This window comes from Nycticebus coucang, chromosome 4 (assembly GCF_027406575.1).
Source record: "Nycticebus coucang isolate mNycCou1 chromosome 4, mNycCou1.pri, whole genome shotgun sequence".
Classification (NCBI taxonomy): Eukaryota; Metazoa; Chordata; class Mammalia; order Primates; family Lorisidae; genus Nycticebus; species Nycticebus coucang.
Window position 1 is genome coordinate 110,563,758 of NC_069783.1, and position 27,279 is coordinate 110,591,036.

The window sequence follows — 27,279 nt, forward strand, 5'->3', positions numbered from 1 at the left end:
AGCACTAACTATATCCATATGAAAAATAATACCCTACAGTAATCGGTTTTGTTGAACATCAAATTTGCAACAAAAGCCCACATTACATGAAGTTTAAAAGCAATCACAGCAGACTTGAAAATCTAACTTGCTGTGATACCTGGTGGGCAAACCAGCAAACTGCAACCTCTTGACGTGTCAGGAAATAAGCCCTTTAAGTCCCTAATGAAGTAAGAGTGGCCATTGTGCATGCAGTCAGCTGGTAACGATTTAACACCTACAGGCAGAATCAAGAAAGCATCTATCTCCCAGGTTTGTGATTGGATCCTAAGTTCGTGGAACATGGTCAAGGAGGAATCGGTTATGAAGTCATATAAAACACATGGCATCAGCAGCTCTACAGATGCAACTGATAACAATGAAATTTACCTGGATGAGGAAAGCGACTCTTTAGAAGATACCCATAATGCAGAAATTGAAGAAGATGATACTTCCTATACTGACAGTGACAAAGAGCTCTTGACCTTCTACGATGCGTAAATACTGTAAATCTGTGACTGGTCCATAACATTTCTTATACCTTGTATCTGTTCCTGAGTTTTGTAATGACTTGCTACATAACATTTCTTATACCATAATATGTTAAAAAAAAAATGCTAAAATTCCTTTATAATAAAAAAGTACCTAAATATAAGCAAGTAAAAATTTGAATTAAAAAATTAAAATGAAAGATTTTTTTCCTGAGAATTTGGGCCAAAAACCATGGGTGCACGTTATACATGGGGATACCTCATACACGGCAAAATACAGTATATGGATCTGGCGGTCTCTGGGGCACCCACCCAATAGTTGTCAGTTAGGCTTTCTGCCTCTGACCCTGGGGTGAGGCCACCCGGGAGGTGGAGGCTGGGGCTGAGCCTGGACGGTCTTCTCCACCCCATGGACAAGAAAGTCAACACCGGCCACTTTTCCCAAGGCCTGACATGAGTCTTGGGTCTGCAGATGATTCTAGTGACACCCAGACATCGAGTCACGCAGTGAGACAAACATCCTCTGCAGGTTCTCCTTTAAGCCCTGACCCCTTCCAGGAGAAAGTGGCGATGTGACTCTTCCTAACACACGCTGCTCCTCCTTCATGTCGAGAGCAGACCATGGCTCCACCGTCTGCAGCAGGTGATGGAACTCACTTAGAACTTAACAGTGTTGTGTTTTGTTGTGATTTATTTTATGCAATTTATCTTTATAATACTCTTTGGTATCTATAAGTAATATCGGTTTCTTCTGTTTATGGTAGCAGGTGTTAGGTTTCCTTTTAAAATGCATTTATAAGCATTTTAAAACCTGATTTGATTTTGGGGCGGCGCCTGTGGCTCAAGGAGTAGGGCGCCGGTCCCATATGCCAGAGGTGGCGGGTTCAAACCCAGCCCCGGCCAAAAACAAAAAAAAAAAAAAACTGATTTGATTTAAAAAAAAAAAGAGTAAATAAAAATTGCACAGAAGGTATATATAACTGATTTAATTTAAGAAGGTGAAACATGGTGGTACCTGATATGACAAAATAAAACCTGAAAGGTGATGTCTGAATTGTGAAAGTTTAGGATCACTAACACAGCCCATGGTTTGAGTAGAAGTGAGAAATCGGTTCTCACATTATAGGCAGGAGGAATTTTTTGCCACAACTGCATCGTGTCCTAATCATCAGTATTTATGTAACTCCTGTCTATGTACATCATGAATTCATACCGTCTTGATAATTCAGTAACAAATGCCTCACAATACTTCTGAATTCATTCATTCCATAAATATTTATCAAGCACTTGCAATGTGCTAGACACTGTTCTAGATCCTTGGTCCCTGCCCTCACATGCTAGCAGGAAGGGACAGACAATCAAAAACAATGATATTATACATCATGGTCCCTGCCCTCACATGCTAGCAGGAAGGGACAATCAAAAACAATGATACTATACATCATGCACAAACATGATAAAGTAGCAGGGGACACAGTGGGGTGGGAGTGCGGCCTTCAGCAGGGAGATGAGGGTGGGCTCTTTGAGTCCATGCAAAGGTTGGAGTGTGCCTGAGGCCAACAGGAGGTCAGTGGCTGTGGTGGAGGCTGAGGGAGAGAGAGAAGAAGGGTCCTGGGAGAGAAGCTCAGGAGGTAACGATCCATAAGAGGACTTTGGCTTTTATTTAATAACTGACTGTAGGAGCAAAAGTGGAGGCAGGGAGCCCTGTCAGGAGGTTCTTGTATGCCTCCAACCAAGAACGGACACTAGCTGGACCTGGGTCATAGTTGTGGAGGTAGATAGAATCTGGATAGTACGGAGAAAGAGCCCCAGGATTTACTGTTGGCTCAGCCTGGGCTATTAGAGAATAGGAAGAATCAACCATATAGCCAGCCATAAACTTGATACTTCATAAAGAGTAACTTAAGGCATGAAGTGTCCCCATTTATAGGTCTGGAAACTATGGCACAGAATGGTTAAACAACTTTCCCAAGGAGACAATATTAACAGAGCCAAGATTAAATTCAGGTAGTCTGCCTCAGAGATAGTGTATTTGGAAAGAGGAATTTTTCATATTTAAAACTTTCCTATATGTATGGAAGAGACCTAACCTGATTCCAGCCTGGCCCTTCCCCGCCACCAGCCTCCAGCACCCTCCAACCCTACTTTATGACCCTTTGCTGAAAGGTTTTTCAAGGTCCAGTGAAAATTAGGTGTTAATGTTTCCCAGAATCTATTTTCGTATTAGAGAATAATTCAACTTTTGTTCAAACTGGCCCCTCTACAATATGTGATCTGAAATAGCAACATGGCATGTGGAAACGGTACACATCTGTCCCTTTTCCACATGTCCCCAGCTCTGAAATTAGATCTCAGGAAATATTGCACACATTCACGCTTTGAGCAGGGCTTCATCTGAGCCAGAAATATGTCACATTTCATTCATAAGAGACCCATGGTTAAACAATCAGTTACGCTGGGAGATAATACATGTCCCTAGGCCTAAAACAAAAAGCATTTTAAGAGACTGAATATACAGACAGACAATACCCAGACCATATACAATAGACCTTTAACCTACCGTGTGGTGGTAACTTGCCCAGGAAATCGAATCACAACCTCTGTAACAATTGGCCCAAAACAGTCAGGACTTGGTCAACAACTCCAAGCTTTTCTTTTATGCCTCTGCTTCCAAACTCAGGGCCAACCAGAGAAAGCCAAATATGCTCCCCAAGCCTATCACACAAGACACCCACTTCTAGTTAACCTGCCTCCAACTCTTAACGACCAAAAATCTCCAACCCAGGCATACCCGGGGCCCTTCCCTTTTTCCAGCCCCTCCACTTGCCTTTCAGTCTCTGCCAAACACAACTGATGGAAGCTGACTCCCTTGCCACAGCAAGCTCTGAATAAATATCCTCTGTTTGTTCTCATTTGGATGATCTTCATTGATTTCCACAATTTCAATGCATTATTCTCTGGCCATCAGATAATGCTTAATAAATAACCTAAATGCTCACTGAGAGAGCTTTGATAGTGAAGATAAGTCCCCATCCAGGCAAACAAAACAGCCCAGAAGAGTGCTTTAAAATTGGGGATCTCAACTCACACGTGCAGGATCACACCACAATTCCATTCTTTCCCCAGTGTGTGACCTCAGACAGGTAACTCTTAGTCCCTTGGAGTCTTAGTTTTGACATCCATAAAATGGATGAGAATAATACTTGGCCTTATTCGGTGGCTCATAACACAATTAGAGAACACATTTAAAGGGTTAACACAGAACTTAGCATAAGTAATTTTTTTTTTTTTTTTTTGAGACAGAGTCTCAAGCTGTTGCCCTGGGTAGAGTACCGTGGCGCCATAGCTGACAGCAACCTCCAACTCTTGGGCTCAAGTGATCCACTTGCCTCTATAGTTTTTCTATTATAGAAACAGTTTTTCTATTTATAGTAGAGACAAGGTCGCGCTTTTTGCTTAGGCTAGTCTCGAACCCCTGAGCTCAAGCTATCCACCTGCCTTGGCCTCCCACAGTGCTAGGATTACAGGCATGAGCCACCATGCCCGGCCCACATAGTAATTCAGTGGATGAATTAGTACTATCAATTAACACATGACAACACTATAGCAAATAATAGTATCAATTAATACATGACAGCATTATAGCAAATAACAGCATCAATTAACACACGATAGCATTATAGCAAATAACAGCATCAATTAACACATGATAACATTATAGCAAATAATAGTATTGATGAAGACTTGCTGAACACCTGCAGTGTGCCAGGCACTCTTCTACGTGCTCTGTGTAAAGTAATTAATTCACTCCATGCCAATGATGGTGGGGGGTACTTTCGCTCCCCGTGATGCTCCCACTGGTCACTTCTGACTGCCCCCAACACACACAGTGGATGAATTGGGGGTGCCTGCCCTCACAGATTAAAATCTAGGCCCTCTTTTTAGTATTGCATCCCTCTTTTTTCAATATTGTATTAGGGGTTCAAAATTCAAATGCCTACAGGAGCCAGATGGCAAACAGAAGTGAGTAAAGTGGGCCAGGTATAAGACAAAAGGGGGTGGTGGGGACTGGAGTAAACCAAACAATGCACAATGCACCTAACAGGGGAAGCCCTCCTCAACTATAACCAAGTGCTGCCAAGTTGCCAGATCTTTAAAAATTTCAAAGAATGTGGTATATGACATCTCCCTGTACAAAGACATTGGTAAGTCTCCTCAACATTTTTAAAGAGCATCATCTGCAGGCTGGATCTGGCTAGGACCACCAGTTTGCAAATTCTGGACTAGATGTGTTCCCTGCCAAAAGGTTGCAGACTCACAATTCCAAATCCAAAGACCCAGGGATACTATTCCCAGGAGACTGAGCATTCATGGTTGACTTCCCAAAGCAAAGTCAGGGTTAAAGTCCATTTCAGCTCTAACATTAATTTCTGTAGGGAAAAATGAAAAAACGTGAGGAGTTTCTAGTTACCAACAGAATAACACTTCAAGACCCTCTACAGTCTGGATGCTGGGTCCTCTTCTGCTCTCTTCTCTAAATTCACCCCCCTCTCCCTAAACTAACCCTCACCTCTGGAATGACTGGGCCACACGCAGGTGGGGGCTGCAGCTGGTGACCCTTGTGTCTGTGAGGAGCAGTGGACTCTAGTCCAGACCACCAGGGATCACACCAACCACTCCCTAGCAACCCTGGGCAACCTACATAACCTCTCTGGGCCTTATAAAAAAATGAGATAATAGCAGTACTTGCCTCTTGAGTTGTTTGTTGACAGAGTTCAGTGAACTGATTGACGTAAAAAAACCTACAACATGAGCTGGACTATCCTAAGTCCTCAATGAACATTACCTAGTGCTGCGTATGCTGTGGAGCCCACCAGACTCCATGGCTTCTGTGACCACCAGACCATCTTCCCTCCATTTCCTCTAACTTCTCATCCAGCAAAGTTCTCACTTATACCAGAGATAGGAAATAAGTTTAGACTCATGTGTCAGACTTCCCATAAGCAGTGTGGGGGCTGCTTAGAGCAGCTCAGTTCTCGCCATGAGGGAGGAAGTGCTGAATGCTGCAGTCAATTACTAATTGAAGGCAGGATGTCAGTTAGCAGAGATGTGACAGAGATTGAAGTGATGTGATGTGGGGACACAAGCCAAGGAATTCTGGAAGCCTCTAGAATCTAGAAAAGGCAAGAAAATGGATTATTCCTTACAGCCTCCGGAAGAAGCTTAGCCCTGCAGATCCATTTCAGACTCTGACCTCCAGAACTTCAAGATAATAAATTGTGTTGTTTTAAACTACTAAGTCTATGGTAAGTTGTTACAGCAGCAAGAGGAAAGTAACACATTTACCTACATGCCTTTATACCCTTCCTTCCAATCCACACTGCACCTCCCATGCCAGAAGGCAAACTCGTGGCAAACCCCACCTGGCAGGCCCTCTTCCCCAGTTGGTGGGAGCTGCCGTGGTGAATAGTTACCGGACTAGTAAACAGTCTCCTCCTGTAGGGACCGGCAACTATAACAGCAAACACACAACCAACATTACTAAACATTTAGGGAAAATAACAGGGACCTCTCAGACCCAACAAATAGAGAAACTAGCCTTGGAAAACTCAGAACATATTAAACAAAATAAGACTTTAGAATGAGTATAAACATAATTTTCGTCAAGATTTGAGAGGATGCTTCATCCATAAGAATTAACTAGAAATAACAGTAATTAAAATTTGATTGTTATAATTAATTTAAAAACTCAATGAATAGTCTAAAGAACAAAAATACATATACAGGCCTCTTCACCTAATTGCCCTGGCAATGGAGGCCTATTTTCTGTCTATGGCGAATGTATCCTGCTTTATAAGCTTTCTTACTCTGTAAGCCTATCTTTTTCTTCCTCAATAAACTTTGTTTCATGCTTGCCTTAAAAAAAAAATAAATAAATACATATACACACACACAGTGGAAAATTCAATTAAATAAGCTAGAAAATTCCACAGAATTCACAACCAAAGTGCAAGAAGGAAGGAAAGTTAAAGGAAAAGTAAGAGGAATAAGGAATAGACTAAGAAGTTATAACATCTAACAGGAGAAAATTTAATAGAAGAAAATGCTCAACATTTTATCAAGACACGGGTCTTCGGAATGAAAGGTCCTAAGTCCCAGTTAGAATGAATTAAAAAAGACCCACACCTGAACACATCACAGTACAAAGACCAGAATGAAGAGAAAAGAGAAAAAAAATGGATTATCCACAAAGAAAATCGGGGGGAAAAAAGATTCAAATTATCTAAATTCTTCTGAGAAAGAAAATGGAATATTTGAGTAATTTTGAACCTTGAATCCTCACACAGCCAAAGCAGCATTCAAATGTGAAAGCAAATGAAGATATTTTTAAACATAAAAGGACTCAGAAATTGCACCATCCATGAAACCTACCTGAAAGAATTACTAGCAATGTAGCCCCCCCAAAGAATAAATAAATCTAAAGAGGAAAGTGTGAGATAAAAGTGATGGAAACCAATTAAACTTAGAGCTAAACTCTGGTAAGTGTGATTGTAAATAAACACAAAAATATGGACCTAAATGAGATGTGGAAAGCCTTAAATATATTGTTAGAAAATAATACAGATTGCAAATAAAGCTTACTCAGCTAAAGGAACTAACAAAGACTAACTATAATAAACCCAGAGAAAACATCAGGGAGAAACTGGGTAAACAGAAAACAATAAATCTGAACATTTAGTAAGACAGAAGTATTGATTAATAGACTAAGCACTATTTGTTTGAAAAGGCCAATAAAATTAACTTTGACAAGTCCGATACAGTTTTTGGAAAGGGGAAAAGTTAGATGTTAGAAGAAAGGGATATAACTATAGACATAGAGGTACTTTTTTAATTTTAAGAACATTACATTTCAGATGGAAAAACATATCATGCTCATGGCTGGGAAGAATCAACATTGTTAAAATGTCCATACTGCCCAAAGCAATATATAATTTTAATGCACTTCCTATTAAAGCTCCATTGTCATACTTTAAAGATCTTGAAAAAATAATACTTCATTTTATATGGAATCAGAAAAAAACCTCGAATAGCCAAAACATTACTGAGCAATAAAAACAAAGCAGGATATAAATGTTTTGGCACAGTAACTGAGATAACGCCGGAAAGGCTATGTTAACCACTGGGATAAAAATGTGTCAAATGGTTTATGAAGTGAGTGTATGATGCCCCATAATCATATCATTGTATACACTTATGATTTAATAAAAAAATTAAAAAAAAAAAACAAAGCAGGAGGAATCACGCTACCAGACCTGAGACTGTACTATAAATCCATAGTGATCAAAACAGCATGGTACTGGCACAAAAGCAGAGAAGTAGATGTCTGGAACAGAATAGAGAACCAAGAGATGGATCCAGCTACTTACTGTTATTTGATCTTTGACAAGCCAATTAAAAACATTCAGTGGGGAAAAGATTCCCTATTTAACAAATGGTGCTGGGTAAACTGGCTGGCAACCTGTAGAAGATTGAAACTGAACCCACACTTTTCACCATTAACTAAGATAGACTCTCACTGGATAAAAGATTTGAACTTAAGACATGAAACTATAAAAATACTTGAAGAAAGTGCAGGGAAAATGCTTGAAGGAATCGGCCTGGGTGAATATTTTATGAGGAGGACTCCCCAGGCAATTGAAGCAGTATCAAAAATACACTACTGGGACCTGATCAAACTAAAAAGCTTCTGCACAGCCAAGAACATAGTAAGTAAAGCAAGCAGACAGCCCTCAGAATGGGAGAAAAATATTTGCAGGTTATACCTCCGATGAAGGTCTAATAACCAGAATCCACAGAGAACTCAAACATATTAGCAATAAAAGAACAAGTAATCCCATCTCAGGGTGGGCAAGGGACTTGAAGAGAAAATTCTCTAAAGAAGACAGATGCACGATCTACAAACACATGAAAAAAAGCTCATCATCCTTAATCATCAGAGAAATGCAAATCAGAACTACTTTGAGATATCACCTAACCCCAGTAAGAGTAGCCCACATAACAAAATCCCAAAACCAGAAATGTTGGCATGGATGTGGAGGAAAGGGCACACTTCTACACTGCTGGTGGGAATGCACATTAATACGTTCCTTCTGGAAGGATGTTTGGAGAATACTTAGAGACCTAAAAATAGACCTGCCATTCGATCCTATAATTCCTTTACTAGGTTTATACCCAGAAGACCAAAAGTCACAATATAACAAAGATATCTGTACCAGAATGTTTATTGCAGCCCAATTCATAATTGCTAAGTCATGGAAGAAGCCCAAGTGCCCATCGACACACGAATGGACTAGCAAATTGTGGTGCATGTATACCATGGAATATTATGCAGCCTTAAAGAAAGATGGAGACTTTACCTCTTTCATGTTTACATGGATGGAGCTGGAACATATTCTTCTTAGCAAAGTATCTCAGGAATGGAAGAAAAAGTATCCAATGTACTCAGCCCTACTATGAAGCTAAATTATAGCTTTCACATGAAGACTATAACCCAACTATAGCACAAGACTATGGGGAAAGGGCCAAGGAAGGGGAAGGGAGGGGGGAGGTTTTGGTGGAGGGAGGGTAATGGGTGGGGCCACATCTATGGTGCATCTTAGAATGGGTACAGGCGATTGCACTAATGTACACAGCTATGATTTAACAAGAAAAAAAAGAGAAAAAAAGAACATTACTTTTAAACATATATCAAATTTGAAAATCTACGGCGGCACCTGTACCTCAAAGGAGTAGGGCGCCAGCCCCATATGCCAGAGGTGGCAGGTTCAAACTCAACCCCAGCCAAAAAATTGCAAAAAAAAACTAGTAAAATACACATAAATTCAAAAGCTATGTACAAAATATCCATTACAGCATTTGAAAACAGCCTATATTCCATGGCCATCACACCATTTATGTAAAACAAGAGTCAAAAACCTGTGTTTCTTTATAAACATATGTGTATATAAATGCAATTTTTTTAAATTTAGAAAGATATTCCCAAGAATTTTTTTTAAATCTCATTATTTCTGGGGAAAGGACTAAGATTTGGAAGGAGGGGTTCAAGGGCAACACTCAGTTTACCTGGATTCTTTGAGTCTTTTGTATGAATAAATGCCTGTTATCATTTGTGTAAATTTGCTACCTGGTATTAGGGACGTCCTTTAAATTCCAGTTTAAGGTACTTTGGAGTCGTTCCTACAGGTCATAATTATTCTTTACTGTTTTCCCCGTTTTTCGCGCTATAACATTTATGAGACTATTGCCTCCTACCTTCAGACCCACCCTTCAGCTCTGTGATGCTTGGGGGCTGGCACTCTGAAAGCGGCTTCTTGTGAACCCTGTTTTGTTCTGTCAGTAGAGGCCGCTACAGGGATGGGCAGGCAGGAGGAGGAAGACAGACTCTCCCCTTACCACAGGCTTCCTGTTTGTTTCTTGTTCTGATCCGTGGCGCTTGGCTTCACTGCTTCACAGCAGCAGCTGCAATTCGGCAGGTGAACCCAGTTTGCAGTATTTCCAGTTATTGAAGAACAACCTTCATTGCCCCAACCAGTACCAGCAAACCTGTATTCTCAGGGCCTGAGATTCTCCTCTGCAGGGTGTCTCTCCAAGCTTCAAGTTTTTGTAATTTTAACTTCTCCCTTTGTTCTCCCCACCTAACAGGTGATAGCAGCACCTGCTTTCCTAATACCATATACCTCCACACTGCCTTTTTGCCTTTTCAGTTACCTACTTAATATTTCTTTACACCCAGTTCATGGTTGGTTCTTTATATTAAATTCTTGCTTTTAATATACATGTGTAGTTCTCCATCTCCTGATCGAACTCTGCTCCCCCAATTTTGAACCATTCCTTTCTCTGTCCTCGAATTCCACTCATCCTTCAAGACCCAGCTCAAATTCCTGTAGACTTGGTGGTGTCTAATACTCAAGTTCAAATGTGATCATCTGTTGCAGGGGTTGGCCAATTACGGCCCATGAGCCAAATTCAGCTTTCTGCCTCTTTTTATAAATAAAGTATCCTTGGAACATGGGCACACCCATTCATTTATAACCCATTCATTTATAGCTGCTTTCCTACTACAACAGCCAACTTGATTAGTCACCAGAAAAACTATATGCCTCACCCCAAAAAATTTCCAGCCCCTGGTTTATTGTCTCACAGGAGTCTCTATTTTATGTTTTCAGCTTCTCACTACACAAGACACTGAGACCTGCTCAACTCTCAGCACATGACAACTCCATCCAAACCCCTGCACTAGGGAACTTGGCCAAACTCTAGCATGGCTTCTAGTAAGATAAGGTTGTTCTACAAGATGACCTCAGCCCCCTTAAAGTGCCTGCCTGAGAAAACACAGCACGGCCAGGGGGATTTACTGTTTATTCCAGCCACACACGCCTGATGATCAGCCCTGACCTCCCTTTCTTAGAGCATTTACTAAAAGGAGCTTATGATTGTAAATATGTCTCTTGCCAACTAAGAAGCATCTCTCTCAAGGACTATTCCTCTAAAATATAATCATCAGGAAAGGCAGGGCCTCTGTCTCCCAGCCTCTGTGGGAGAACAAAACCCTGACTGGGATAACTGCCAGCAAGCAGATGCAGGTGGCCCCATCCCATTAGCCCTGACCCACCCTTTGTGCTATTTCACTTCTCTTACTCTGCTCAGCAGCCACCACACTCCCTCCCTCACTCTCACTTTAAAATGTCCAAATCACCTCTGCACAAATAGGACTGGAGTTCTGCTTTCTCCCCTACTGTAAGTTAACTAACGCCCAGCTACATTTATCTTTGGCAATACTCAGCAAGCGATCAAAAGCCATTTTATTACTTGACAACTCGTTGATCACCAGGAGTTTATTTCTGTCCCATCCAATTCAACAAAGCCTCTTACCTAAGAGTGAACTGGTCTGCCACAGAGCCGCTCGTGAGAGAGACCAAAAAGGTGGCCGTGTCCCCTTCCCGCACTAGGTTCAGAGGTACTGAGATGACGACATTCTCATCCAAGGTCACCAGGGACCACTTGAGGTCATCCTGTGTTGGGTAGACCACGACACTCCCGATCCTCTCCCGGGCAGGAAACACCGGCTGTGGGCTCTCCTGGCCTGAATGGATGTTGTTCTCCCACTTGCCCTCCTCCTCCAGAGGACACTGCCCAGCCTCATCGGCCGGGTACAGTGTGAAGAAGAGCTCCATGGCGGTACCCCCCAGCAGGGCTGGGATCTCCTCCTCGGGCTCCAGGTCCAGGCCAGAGCTGAACCACTCAGGGAGCAGCTCCAGCTCAGCCACACAAAGTCCTGGAGCCCCCTGCAGCCGACAGCTGGCTGCTACTTCCCTGGCCTCGGGGAAAGCAAACATCTTGACACAGGGTAGATCATCCGCAGGGTCGCTGTCATCCCAGCCCATGCCAGTGATATAAAACAAGGTCTGCACTTTGGGTCTATTGGAGTAGATGGAGCTGTCAAGGATGTGGGATTTTAATTTCCAGTTGAAGGGAAACCTCTCCATGTTGCCAAAGGGCATGGACATCAGCAGGAGCTCCTGGGGAATGGTCTTCTCCACTGAAAACGGGCCGTAGCTGGCATTGATGACAGGGGGGCTCCGGGCCCGGTAGATGAAGAAAGGCTCCACCCGGGCCTGCAGACTGGAGTTCCGTGTCAGGTCCTGGTTGGCCTCTTTAAGGAAGAAAGACTCCTCTGCGTTGGAAATGCTCAAGCTCGTGGGGAAGTAAGCAGGAAGTGAGGAAAACCTCTGCAGGCTGTCCACGATCCCTCGGCTGTCTGTCACTGCACAAGAAAAGAAAGCCAAAGAATAAACCCAGGCTCTGCTATGAGACACATGCAATGCAGTCCCACCCACCTCCCCAACAAAACACCCTCCACCACCACCCTGTTCTTCCCCATGGGTCTCATCACAGCAGAAGTCCTATAATTATATCAAGTACGTTCGTCAGGATCGTCCCCAGTAGCACTGCAGAGTGAGACGGGACCTCATTTACCACTGATCCAGTAGTCTTGGGGCTGGACAGTTAACTTCCCAGAGGGAAAACATTGCTTCCTCCTGTTCTTGCAAAATCCCAACCTTAGAGGATTGTGGCTCTGTCTTTCTTGTTAATCGCCCCACAGAGAGCAGGTTGCAACCTACCAAGCCTATCCCCCAGGCTTTGTGCCACTAACTGTGACACGTTAATGCTTCCTTACTCTGACATCTATGCTACTCTCTGTCTCTCCTAAACGTGATGTCTGCTGGGACATTAAAACATCTCCATAATTCCTATCAAAACGAGGGTGAAGCTATGGCTCAACGTTCCCACTGCTAAAAATCTCTCCTTCCAAAACATCAGTGAGAACTCATAATGACATATCTACATGGGACATTTACTGCAGCATCATTTAGAATAGCAAACCAACAAACTTAAGAGCATGTGTGCTGAGCCAGATGCCCGGATATGAATCCTGGCTCTGCCACTTCCCAGCTGAGCAGCCCTGAGCAAGTTACTCAACCTCTCTGTGCCACAAATGTCCCCATACAAAGTAGGATAGAAATATAAATTCTACCTTATTTGGTTTTTGTAAGGATTAAAGAGTTAATAAACGTGAGGTGCTTAGAACAGGGCTAGCACACAGAAATGTTCAATCAATATTTTCCTGCTATTATTATCACTATATATTATTTTACTTTGTACTAAAGGTTGATCAATAGGAGACGATACATTTTACAGTGAAATCACTGGCAATTGTACAAACCACGGGACAGAGATTTATGAGCATACATGAAGAGATCCCCACAGTATGTCATTAAGCACAAAAACAAATCACAAATGTCATAGATGATCCTGTCGATGTAAAACTTCAAGGTTCTTCATAGAGATGTAAATGTATAGATATCCATGTTTGTGTGCCTACAGAACCCCAGAGAAAGACTTGTGCCTTTTATCATTTATGTTTCTACTTTCTTTTAATGTTACAACAGCCATGTATTATGTTGTCAATTAAAACATATCCCACATACTTACACATGTGCGTGTATGTATATACACACGTCTATTTCTGTGTGTTTCTTTCAAGTGGAAAAACACAGGCAGTAAAGACCCAAGGAGCTTTTTCATTTTTTTTTTTTTCTTTTTTTTAGATTAAGTTTTCTTTTCTTTTCTTTTTTTTTTTTTTTAAGAAACAGAGTCTCGGGCGGCGCCTGTGGCTCAGTCGGTAAGGCGCCGGCCCCATATACCGAGGGTGGCGGGTTCGAACCCGGCCCCGGCCAAACTGCAACCCAAAAATAGCCGGGCATTGTGGCGGGTGCCTGTAGTCCCAGCTACTTGGGAGGCTGAGGCAGGAGAATCGCTTGGGCCCAGGAGTTGGAGGTTGCTGTGAGCTGTGTGAGGCCACGGCACTCTACCGAGGGCCATAAAGTGAGACTCTGTCTCTACAAAAAAAAAAAAGAAACAGAGTCTCACTCTCACTAGAGTGCTGTAACATCACAGCTCACAGTAAACTCCAGTTCTTGGGCTTAGGCAATTCTCTTAAGTACAGGCGCCGCCACAATGCCCAGCTATTTTTTTGTTGGCAGTTTGGCCGGGCCGGGTTCGAACCCACCACCCTTGGTACATGGGGCTGGCCCTACCCACTGAGCCACAGGCGCTGCCCCCCAAGGAGCTTTTTCAAAGTACAGACCAACCACCAGGAACCTCGGTCAGCAAATCAGGCCAACAATAGACAGATTTCTTTTCTCTCTTGCCCTGAAATAAACCTCCACCATTGAAGCCCAGTCTTCTGACCAATACAGGGAGAAATGGCAGCTGGCAGTGATGTTTAAGATGTTGCATCACCAGAGGAGGAAACGACAAATCCCTCTCCACTGACTCTGACTCCTGGTAACATGTTTTCCTACAGCCACTACAAATTCTGCAGAATGTAGCTTTTCATTGATGTGAATACTTTTTGGCCTGTTCAGGGCTGTTGCTGGTGAGTTCTCCTTTCCTAGAGGGTGACAAAATTGTAATTAGGAGATGGTGAAAAAGATACAGCCCCCATCCAGGCTGATGCATCCTTTCTCCAAGAAGGCATTCAGAAAGCAAGTTCCCCTCAAGTGTCATCAATTAGGTTCATTTCTGGAGGAGGATAATTACCTATTTATCCCTCCAATTATTTATCTAAATATATTTATTATTCACTTATTATGTTTGCAGTAGTGTGGCCTGTGAGGATATTACGGGAATGAGACAGACATGGTTTCCACCCCCTCCCAAGGAACTGGCAAACTGCATAGAGAACACAGTTAACATTTAGAAGCATTTAGGAAACTGGGTCAAAGGCCCTTAAAAATACCCATCTCAGGAATTCACCTAGGAATTTCTTCTAAGGAAATAATCAGGAGACCAAGAAGGAGATTAATGTACAAGTATATTCATTACAAGCATGATTTACACTGGCAATATGCTGGAAGCAACCCCAAAATCTCTCACTAAAGAAATGATTACATAAGTAATTAAAACCACACTATAGGGTATATTAAACTACCATCAGAACCATGATGTCACCAAATCCATAGCATCATAACGCAACACTGTTCATGGAAAAAGAAGACCTCAAAACTTTGTTCAAATTATCTCAACTCTGTTTACAGTAACACATGATATAGTCCCTTTTATAATGTAGACCTTGGTTTCCTCCAGAAGGTATCCATATAGGTTGGGCAGCCTTTGGATCAAAAAAGAGAAGGGAGAAATGATTTTGAAGAATTAGCCTCCTGTAAAGAAAAGTTTTAGCAGCTGATGCCACCAAGGGGCAATTTGCATTTTGACAATGACAAGCAGTACAGAAGCACAACTCCAAAGAATTTAGATGATTTTTTTTAGTCAGTTTATTTCCCCCTCTCCAAACCAGGGAGTTAAATTCCAGGTGAATTGGTTCATGAATTAATTGGCAACAGGAGCACAGCCAGCAGGGGACATCTGCCTGTGCAGCATGACAATACCCTTCAGCCAGGCTCAGTGGGCACGCGGCCCACCAGATTGGGAAGGGAGAGGTTCAGATTTTACATTCTCGTAAACTTAGCAGTCCAATGCAAGGTTGAAATTCTGATTCATTTACAGATGTGGAAAGGGAAATTAAAATAAATGCAAACTTTAATATGTTCTGTTTTCATTGTGGATCGCTTTATTTTCTTTATCTTTTATGTAGTTATTTTACACCTCTCAAAAATTGATTTACGAGAAATTTAAAGCTTCACCTTCTCTTCTTTATTGTAGCCAAAGCCTCCATTTCATCTGAAACAGCGTTGCGAGGTTTATACCCTTGTCCTACCATAACTCAAGCAAAATGCAATACAAATTTTGTCTGAAAGCTTATATGGCAAGCTATAAACATCAGCTGCCAGGCCCTGGTTTTTGCCCTCCAAACAGATTGCAACAAAATGCAATATCTGAACTCAGGAGCATTTTATGGAGCCATGGGACTGTGTCCTGAAAAAAAAAAAAAACCCATGGCCTCAGACACGAACACCCTCCCTTTAATTGCAAAATGTCACTACCTTTGTTTTTCCCACTGGCAGGTAGACCATGTGGCCTGCATTCTGAATGTGAAATGAGGCCCTATTCAGTCCCTCTGCCTATTTCCTAGGAAGCTTTTCACCACCAGTTGTAACCTGGTGGGCCCTGAAAGCATGGAATGAGGAAGGCTCCGGGAGGACCCCCTGAAAAGGGTTTCTCAGAACTGCCCTTCTCATGAACCAAGAAGAGAATCAAGTTCAGGTCAGAGAAAGCACAAGGCACCTGAGACACATGCTCTGTGGCTAAAGGATGCTCTGACTCGAAATGTCAATGGCAGGTGACTCTAAGGAAGCCCCAAAGAGAGTTTAGGCAGGAGGTCAGGGAGGGAATTAATGTTTTCCTTGTAAAACAACTTACAAGGCACTGGGAATCCTGGCAGGGACTGATGACCAAAGTGAATGAGTGGATGTCACTACCACACTTGGCACACAAAATCATCCCTGGATATGGGCCTTGGTCAGGACCCCTGGGACCTGTAGCCTTGAACCCCAAGATGGTATGAAGTAACCTTTCAGTGTTACTACCAGCCCTGTCTGGAAACTAACTTACTCTTGTGGCTACTGGTCACCCACCTAGGGTCAAGGCCTTTGATATTTCTTCAGCTGAGCCTGCTTGTCTAATTCACACAAGACAACATGGGCAGAGAGAGCCAGGCATACAGGGTCTCTTTCCAACAGACCAAATGAGCAGGTCTTTGAAAACCACCAGCAAGAGAAATCCCTCACTGATCTGTCAAAGTGTAGGACTAACAGCTGATAACTCGCCACCACCTAGAAACCACGGGAATAGCCACAGCCCTCACTGAGTTCTCGCTCAGGGAAGTCAGGAGCTAGAAGGAGGTCTTTGTGAACATTAACATCAATTCAGAGTGCTATAGTAAATGTCATCTCTGGGGACAGAGGATTAGACTAGAAGATCCTCCATGCTCTCTTTCACCTAGACTTTTCCCAACTAGCTCCACCACTCCACTGGGTGCCCTTTTGATGCCTTTCTTCTCGCCTATTCATGTGCTGGGGAAGATCGCCACCCACATCAGTAGAGCAGACTCCCCAGTAAGATGTCTCAGGGAGGCCTCCTCTGCCCGTCAAATCCAGCCCTGCCACTGCTCTTCTCCACAAGGCAGGGAACTACATTTCCCTTCCTCCCCGCTTCTGTATGTGTTCAGCAAGTGGGAAGCTCAAGTAGAAGACTGGCAGGTGGGAAGGGGGAAAGCCCTGGGTATTTCACCCCCGTGTCTCTTCTCTGCAGTAGTCACTTGGCAGAGACTGCATCTCCTCTGTGACTTTAGCTCTCAGTAGAGGGCGCTATGATCCCAGCTCCCTGAGGAGGTGCATCTACTTCCAGCTTCTAAGTTTTGATAACCCAACCTCCTCCCTTCTTCCTTCCAGCCCAAAAGACAGTAATAGCTTCCTGCTGTTATTTATTATTTTTTTCACGTTAATATGAGGGCACATACAGTTAGGTTATGTTGTTTGCATTTATAAGGTAAAATTTAAGTTGTAGCTGTGTCTTTCACCCAGAGAAGAGTGCTATACACCCACACATTGTTCTCGCTGGGGAGGAACCTTTCAAATATTCCAACAACAGGCAAGCTGAGAATCAAATCAAAGACACAATACCATTCACAACAGCGCCAAAGAAAATGAAATGCCTTGGAATTTACTTAAGAAAGAATCTCTACAGAAGAACTACAAAACACTAAGCAAAGAAATAGCAGAGGATGTTAACAGATGGAAGAACATACCTTGCTCATGACTGGGAAGAATCAACATAAAATTATTATCCTACCCAGAGCAATCTACAGATTTAATGTAATTCCCATTAAAATACCAACATCAAACCTGAAAAATCTTGACAAAATAGTTCTACATTTCGTATGGACCCAGAAAAAAAACCGAAATAGCTGACACAATTCTACAAAATAGGAACAAATCTGGATATCACGTTACCAGATTTCAGGTTATACTACAGGTCTATAGTGATTAAAACAGCATGGTATTGGCACAAAAATGGAACAGAATAGAGAACCTAGAGATGAAGCCAGTTCCATATCCCCATCTATATTTGATAGAGCAAACAAAATCATACACCGGGGGGAAAGAATCCCTATTTTATAACCAGTGCTGGGAGAACTGGTCAGCCACATGTAAAAGGCTGAAAATGGAGCTGCACCTTCCTGCTGTTATTAATCTCTAGATTACCATGCCCAGATGGTACTTTACCACACCCAATTTGGTGTAGGAATTTAATAAAAAGAATTAGTTTCTCAGGTGATGAAATCTCTGAGAAACTAATTCCCTTTATTAAATTCCCACTATAATTTATGTTTTCAAAATAACTAGAGTGATTTATGTTTTCTTGGCTAAAGCTTGACTAATATTTCCAATCACTAGTCACTTTATCCTGCTATATTCCTATCACCATCTGAAATTAGTCTTTATATCTTTACTCACTAATTTATTTACCATCCTTTCTCTCTACTAAAGCACTACTCTCTCTCAAGCACCATTGAGAGCAAAGACTCTGATGTTCCATTTAGTATTAAATCTCTAGTACCTAGCAGAAATTAAATACATGTGTGCTGAGTGATTGTCAGTTAATACGCCTTGGTTTAATGCTTGTGAGAATAAATCTTTCTGTGTTCCTTCTGAGTTTCTCTTTGGCTTCTTCCCGGGGTTGTTAATAGACACCATTTTTATTAACATAGCATTTTCCCATAACACTATCACTCCATTTATTTCCTCCTCAAATAGCACATCAGTGTGGTCACTAAGCTGGAGACTAGGATTGCCAGGCAAAAAGCTTTAATTCTCAAGCAGAATTAAATTAATTGCTATATGTACCTGCTGGGGCAGCTGATTATCACAACAGTTATAAAATGAGTAGTCTTAGTCCCTTTTGAAGAACGATGGAAATTGAGGCATTGATGAATTAAGCAATTTGAGCATGGCCAAAGTAAGGATTCAAACCAGCTCTGTCCAATTCAAAGCCTTTCCACTTCTTTGTATTGCCTACCTGACCTGGAAGTTCTACAATGAGGCCAAAGATTTAGCCATATGGAGGTCATATGCTCAGTGGTCAGTACTCACAAGACCAAGTTCCTGGTCACTGTTCACCCAGTGAGGTTTCCATTGCTCAATGGTCACAAATGACTGTGTCTCCCTTCCCATGTACTTGTTACCAGCCTAGATCCACAGATAGAGCAGGAAAATAGTCAGTTGACCCAGGGCATCTAGACCCAACTCCCCAACTCTTAGCAAAACAGCCAGTGATCCATGCCTTTAAGGTATTGATAAATATGGGAGAACATTACTATCTGTAAACTACTTTGCATATCCAAGAGCCTCATAAGGAATAGCAAATACAACAGTCTAGACCAAATGCTCTTGGATTAAGGAGGCCAAGTGCAGGTGGTCAATGATCTATTAACAATCAGCTGTGTGGGCAATAACATTGTAGATTTCCATTTAGTTTGTCCTGCCCGCAGCTGCATCCCTTCATGGTACCCTTGGGAACAGAGCCTTCCTCCCACACTTCAGCATTTGAAACATGAGTCATTCACTATAGAACCAAAAAGAGAAAGGTAGCAAATACTTGACTAATGAATTCAAAAGCCACTAGTTTAAAGTCAAGATGGAAAAAGTCAGGTGAGTTTCTGCCTTTCTAAACTAGATAAAACACATCTTTCTCTAAAGAAGGAGAGACCATACAGACAGGAGAGCATGAGGCTACCAGGCACTAGTAGCAGGCAGGAGTGACATTTGCCTCCTGTCACTGCAGGCAGGAATGACATTTGCCTTTGTCCCAAAATTCTTCTCAACTCTCTAGCTGCGCAGCTCTGTGTGGCCAGCTTGGGGTTCACAGGAACAGGAAGCAGATATGAAGCAGACAGGAAGAAGATGGAGAGCAAACAGGAAGTAGACTGGAAGCACACAGGGAGCTGACAGGAAGTAGAGAGGAAACAGACAGGAAGCAGGCAGGAGCAGACAGGAGTCACAGAGCAAATGGGAAGGATCAGGCCCCTCCTCCCAGCTCCAGTTTTGCATTCCCCTCTATCTCTCCCTATTGGGAGAGCCTAAGAAGGGCCAGCTGGCCAAGAGAATTGTGGTTTGCAGAGTCCCAACCACAATACTGCACAGTAGAGAATAGAAAGGCAAGTTCGGGTCAATAAATTAACAATGGCATTTAACAGAGGAGGAAATTGAGGCACAGAGGGGTTAAATCACATACCTAGTAAATGATGGTGCCAGGACAGGAATCCTGGCCAACTGTTAACCATTGCCCTATAGTGCTTCACATTAAGGAAGGTGTAGAAAGGAAGAATTCATACCCTAGAGAGGTATATAAGATAAAACCTAAAAGGTGGAAGTTCTTAGAGAAGAAGTCAGGAGTCCAGAGTGGCTTGTCTCTGTCAGAGGCTGCAGAACAGTGGAAGGTATCATAGAGAACTCCTAGGTATGGTGATACATGGAACTATCAACAAAATTGACAATAAAGGAATAACATCAATTCTGAGGGAAAAAGATAGGGAATGTAGTTTGGACCTACTGTATTTGAGTTAAGGTTAAATATGAATGTGAGATCCAGCAGAGGTAGAGCCCTAATGTATTTCCCCACAAAAGTAGTCTCTTTTGAAACAAAATACCCAATTATCAACTGCCTCTGTATTCTCTAAGGCAGTGGTTCTCAACCTTCCTAATGCCTCCTATAACTGTAATTTTGCTACTGTTATGAATCGTAATGTAAATACCTGATATGCAGGATGTATTTTCATTGTTACAAAGGGGTCACAACCCATAGGTTGAGAACCGCTGCTCTAAGGCAAGTATTCTCAATGCTTGCTGCACAATGAACATCTATACGGAGGATGTGAAAAAAATGTATACACATTTTAAGAAAGGAAAAAGCTGTATTAAAATCATGTTAATAATACTCAATATTTACAAATAATGTTTGTTATCTTGTATATTATACCTCTTATAATTGCAGAAATCAAAGATGACTTGAGTATTACAATTTAAAAATAGTTTCTTCCTTTCTTAAAATGTGTACACCATTTTTTGGCACCTTCTGTATTATACTTAGACCTCACTACTTCATAGTTCATTCAAATGGTATCAGTTGGGGCCCAAGATTTTTCTGTGTTCCACAGATGATTCAAATGAGCAGCATTAGAAAGAACCATCACTCTAAACGTTGAAACAACTCTGGCTGTTTTGCTAAGAGCTAGGTTAAAATGCCCTGGGTCAGCTGACCTATTTTCCTGCTCTATCTGTGGATGTAGGCTGGTAAAGACACTACTAGGTACATAAAATAGTCAAGGCAGAGACAGCCGCTTTTTTTTTTTTTTTGAGACAGAATCTCTTTGTCACCCTCAGTAGAGTACCGTGTATCATAGCTCACAGCAACCTCAAACTCTTGGGCTCAGGCTCGATGCCTGTAGCTCAGCAGCTAGGGCACCAGCCACATACACCAGAGCTGCCAGGTTCGAATCCAGCCCAGGCCTGCCAAACAACAATGACAACTACAACAAAAAAATAGCCAGGAGTTGTGGTGGGTACCTGTAGTCCCAGCTACTTGGGAGGATGAGACAAGAGAATCACTTAAGCCCAAGAGTCTGAGGTTGCTGTGAGCTGTAATGCCATGGCACTCACAGGGTGGCATAGTGAGACTCTGTAAAAAAAACTCTTGGGCTCAAGCTATCCTCTTGCCTCAGCCTCACAAGTAGCTGGGACTACAGGCACCTGCCACAAGGCAAGGACAGCCATTCTTGAGACCAGTCTTGGATCATGTACACCAAGTCCATAAAGGATTAGAGATGACTTTATAAATTATACCAATAAAAGATAAAATGTAGAAAAATAAGAGCAAAGGGAAAATTAGCATCGAATCATCATTATCATTTATATAATACTTATTTGCCAAGCACTATGCTAAGCATTTTGCAGGTATTAAAATCATTATCACCATTATAGTCACCATCTGCATAATCCTTATTACAGACCAAACACTATTCTAAGCATTTTATAGGTATTAACTCTTTTAGCACTGACAGTCTTTACAATATGAATATTTGATTATTATCCTCACTTATAGATGAGGAAACTGAGGCACAGAGAGGTTAAGTGACTTTCCTAAGATTACCCAGCTAATAAGCATCAGAAGTGAAATTTGACCTAAGAAGTCTAGCACCAAGCAGAGTTTGCACTGTTAGCCACTGTGTTCTGCTGCCAGGGGACAGCTCAGATAGCAAAATCTACCTTGGAAGAGCTTAAGAATGACACAACTACAGGAGGGTCCTTATCTGACAAAGGTAATCAATGTAACATGGTTCTGTGTACCCTCAATGAATCCCCAACAATAAAAAAAAAAAAAAGAAAAAAGGAAGAAAGAAAGAAAAAAAAAAAGAATGACTAAAGGGAACTGCGAGTGTGGCTTAAAATTGCCCAGCTCTGAAAACCCAAGATTAGGTCACTAGTTGGAAATCATCCATAAGATAAAAGTAAGAAGCAAAGCTCTTCCCAGTGCTAAGAGAAATCCCTCTGCTGAGAGTCCCCACTGGCCCACAGTCCATCACAAGTCTATTAGGATGCTTCCCGCAGGGGGTGGGGTGGGTCCCCCGTGGGAGGCAGGGCCGTTACAACAAAGAGTAATGAAGTAACAGCCATTCTGCACAGGGGCAAAGCGGTGTGGGCCAAGACAGCGGACTGCCTTTGGATGGTCTGGCTCAACAGAAAAATGAAATCCAGGATGTGATTCTAAAGCATCCTACCTTCTGCACTCTCCTCGTGAATGTACTTTCATCCCAAACCAGCCATTGTTTTAGAAAGAGTCAGGAGGCAGAGCACTTGAGACTACATTCTGGGAGTACAGACATCCTACATAGACAATCAAAGGCAAATGCACAGGATTTAAAACATAACAAAGAGTATTGATCTTTTCTTTTATGATTTTTACCATTGCTCTTAAGCTGAGAAAATCTTCTCCAATGTCCCAAGATCAAATAGACACTCACCTACACTTTTGCCTAGGTTTCTCTGGATGGTGTATATGCGGCTGTGTGTCTCTCTACTTTTATATTTAATCCTTCAATCCATCTGAAATTTCTACTGGTGTATAATGTGAAGTGAAGAGCTAGAAGGTAGCATGCACTGAATTCAGCCAGCAGAAGGATCTTATTTGACTTTATAGTTTAGGTTCATTTTAATTGAATGTGAAGACTTTGTGTCAGGGTACGCACACGTTATCCACTGTTCTCTGATTCACTAACACCCACTCACACCCACTCTTCCCATCCATTCCTGGCACATGCCTCAGCCTTGATCTTAGAGATTGTTTCTCCACATAGCCAGCCAATTTCTCCAAACCATGTTTGTATAATTTATCCCTCTGCCAGTGATTTTTAATGCTCTCTGTCTGATTACGTTTAAGTCCTTGATAATATACCAGAGTCTAACTATGAATTGTTGCTTTAGCTCCTCTTTCCCGCGACTATACTCATACCAATACAGTGTAGCTGAAATTAACGTGGATTTGCAATACAGTTCATTACTTAGGAGTGTGAAGGGCTGAATTGTTATCTCCCCCAAAATCCACAGGTTGAAGCCCTAACCTCAGACTGTGGCTGTATTTGAGGATAGGGTCTTTAAGTGAGGTCATTAGGGCGGACTGTAATTCCAGACGACTGTTGTCTTCAGAAGAACAGGAAATTAGGACAGAGGCACACAGAGAGAAGACCATGTGAAGACCCAGGGAAAAGATAGTCTGCAAGCCAAGAAGAGAGGCCTCAGAAGAAGCCAAAGCTCCTGGTACCTTGATCTTGGACTTCTAGCATCCAGTACTATAAGAAAATAAACTTCAGTTGTTTAAGTTACCCAATATGTGATACTTTCTTCTGGCAGCCCTAGCAAATTAACACTGAGAGGTCGCTATTCTTTACCAAAATTCTGTTAGCAACACTTCCCTGTTTTCTGTCTTCCAAGTTATCTTTAGAGTTGTTGTGTGAAGTTGCCCATGCCAGAACCCAAATGGACTCTGACCTGGAAGTGAGGATCTGCATATGGGAATTACAGATGCCTTTCAACTTCCTGCTACATTTTTCGATGTATTTTCAGATTTTCTAGAATGAACATGTGTTGCTTATTCAATTTAAGACACATAGTGACATTCTTCCTTTTGAAAGAAAGATATATAATAGAATTTAATTGTAAGTGGCAGACTGAGCACACTCACATCTCCACAGAAACCCAGATGAATACGAGCATTAAAGTACAAAAAAAAAAAGAAAGAAAGAAAGAAAGAAACCTATTACCTAGAGAAATGGAGGAGGATCATCTGCAAATAAAATATTTCAACAAATTTATGGAAGATAGAATGTAGATAAAAGGGAGTTGATGGGCAAGACAGAAGAGGAAAGCTTCTCTGCAAATATTCTGCAAATGCTGCAGAAGGTTCAGGGCAGTGATTTTCAACTGGTGTGTCATGAGGGGATCTTAGGTGTGCTGCAAAAATTTTTAAAGATCATTCATTAAATTCTTTTTGAAAGAAGTTCAAAGTACAGTAAGTACATTCCTTTAAAAAAAAAAAAACTTTTTTTGATCAACATAATTTAAGTGTGCCACAGAAATTTAACTGCATGTTCAAGTGTGCCATGAGATCCAAAAGGTTGAAAAGGGCCAGGCATGGGACTCACACAGGTAATCCTATCACTCTGGGAGGCCAAGGTAGGTAGATTGCTTGAGCTCATGAGTTCAAGACCAGCCTGAGCAAGAGTGAGACTCTGTCTCTAAAAACCAGTCAGGCATGGGTGGCGACTGTGGCTCAGTGAGTAGGGCGCCGGCCCCATATACCGAGGGTGGTGGGTTCAAACCCAGCCCCGGCTGAACTGCAACCAAAAAAAAGCCGGGCATTGTGGCGGGCGCCTGTAGTCCCAGCTGCTCAGGAGGAGAATCTCTGAAGCCCAAGAGTTAGAGGTTGCTGTGAGTCCTGTGACATCATGGCACTCTACTGAAGGCGGTAAAGTGAGACTCTGTCAGTCATTGTGGCAGGCATCTATACTCCCAGATATTCAAGAGCTGAGGCAAGAGGATCATGTGAGCCCAGGAGTTTGAGGTTGCTGTGAGCTATGACGCCACGGCACACTACCCAGGGGGACAGAGTGAGACTCTGTCTCAAAAAAAAAATAGTTAAAAAACACTGGTCTATGGGCCACTCTGCCCACTGGGACCCCAGACAGGTTCTTGACTCCATGTTGGCAATATAGTGAGGATAGGAATGGAAAACAGGGGTGCTAGCAAGCGGAAGTCACTAACTTCTGTAATGGGACATTTACCCTGGGTGGACCTCTTTCCAATGCCCCAGGCCTGACTAAAAGGTAGAATGCTTGGTGTTCATCCCCAGTAACTCCTAAAAAGTCAACTCTTCTCTAAGGACATTGAATTAACCCTCCAGAGAAATGTCAGCCTTCCAAGTGTGAATGCTGGATGGAAATAGAGTAGTCACCGTGAAACCATGGGGACCAAAGTTATACCCGGAGCACGTGATTCAGGAAGACAGAGAAGCCAGTCACGGCATAGATGAGAGAATAAATAAAATAAAATCCTACTCGCCTAAGACGAGTTGCCCTTGTGACCAATGTGTCTGTTACTTGCAGCCAAACATGATCCTAAATGCTATTAAAGGGAAGGAGTTGCATAAATCAACTAAATCCATGTCTTTTATAGAGAGAGCCCTGCTATCTAAATGTATTAACTCAAGAATCCAAGGTAGGAAAGGAGCTATAGAAGTAATGACAAAACTAAAAGCAGAAATGGCTAGACAAGGCTGCCTTCAGGGACAGAGATAAAGTTTACACTATCAAGACTCATTATCCCAGACCATTTTATTCTCACCACGTTCATGCATAAGGATGAGTAGACTCTGTCCGCACGAACCCAAACCTAGCCAAGTGAGAGAGGACAGCATGGAATAAAATACTAGAAATTTAAGCATGGGATTGCAGGGGAGTGGAAGGGCCTCAATCTAGACAATAAGGCACCACATCTGTGGCGGAGATGGCCAACTGCCTGGAAGAAAAACAAAAATCTCAGCCCGGGCCAGCTAAACAACAATGACAAATGCAACAGAAAATAGTCGGGCATTGTGGCGGGCTCCTGTAGTCCCAGCTACTTGGGAAGCTGAGGCAGGAGAATTGCTTAAGCCCAAGAGTTGGAGGTTGCTGTGAGCTAGGTTGCCACGGCACTCTACCAAGGGCAAGTGAGACTCTGTCTCAAAAAAAAAGAAAGACAAAAATCTCCCCACCCATCATGCTACCAAAGCTGCCAAGCTGGGGATTTTTCCAGCCTCTCCTCTATGGACGTGTATAGCTTTTACCTTCTACCAGTGAGAAGCAAGAGGCCCTAGGGCATGACAGAGCCTTAAGCTAAAAGGAGCTCGGGCGTGGAATCTCTGCGTGGAAAAAGTTGCCTACCAAACATGAACATCCACATTGGACATGAGTGAGAAACAGCCTTTCACCATGTTAAACCACTGTGGGGAGTTTGTTTATTCCAGCAGCTAGTGATAGCCAGCTAATACATCATACAGGCTTACAATGTGGATAGTGGTGGTCCCACCCCAACTAAAAAGTTGAAACAAAATGCACGGCATTTTCTTAACTGTGCTTTTGTTAGCAAAGAGGAGATGAAGACCCTCAGAGAAACTAAAGTGAAGAGCTGTTAAGCCCACATGAGAGATTTCCACAGAGCACCAGATGCAGAGAGAGTGTTATTAAATGGATTATACAGATCGCTTAGTGACAATAATTTTGACCTCCTATAGTCACCGTCAGCTGTTAAACAGTAGGAAATTTTGATGACCTTGTTCTAATTTCCATTTATATTTATTCTAAATTGGACACCTTGGAGATTGTTTAAATAAGAAAGGAAAATCCATTAAGTAATCCTGACAGCTCTGCCACTGTCTGAACAGGAAGCCGCAGAGGCTTATGTGAGGCAGAGAGACACCCGGGCTGGAGCCCCAGGTCTGCCATCCACTTAATTTATGTACCAAGACAAGTCACATCATCCCCCTGAGATTCAATTTCCCTTTGTGTCAATTGGGGTATCACCTGCCACCACCCTTCAGGACACACCATGAGTAACCCAGTAGGGTGGCTTGTTACTGTGCAACTGCATTTATACAACTG

General features: G+C 42.4%; 1 protein-coding gene across 1 annotated transcript in view; it reads right to left on the reverse strand.

Annotated features, from left to right (window-relative positions):
• The window catches only part of LOC128584555 (transmembrane protein 132B), a 432,556-nt gene that overhangs the window by 242,926 nt on the left and 162,351 nt on the right, over positions 1–27,279 (reverse strand). Inside the window, exon 2 of the mRNA XM_053589531.1 lies at positions 11,442–12,333. Within this exon, the coding sequence (XP_053445506.1) occupies positions 11,442–12,333 (892 nt within the window). The remainder of the gene's footprint in view (positions 1–11,441; positions 12,334–27,279) is intronic.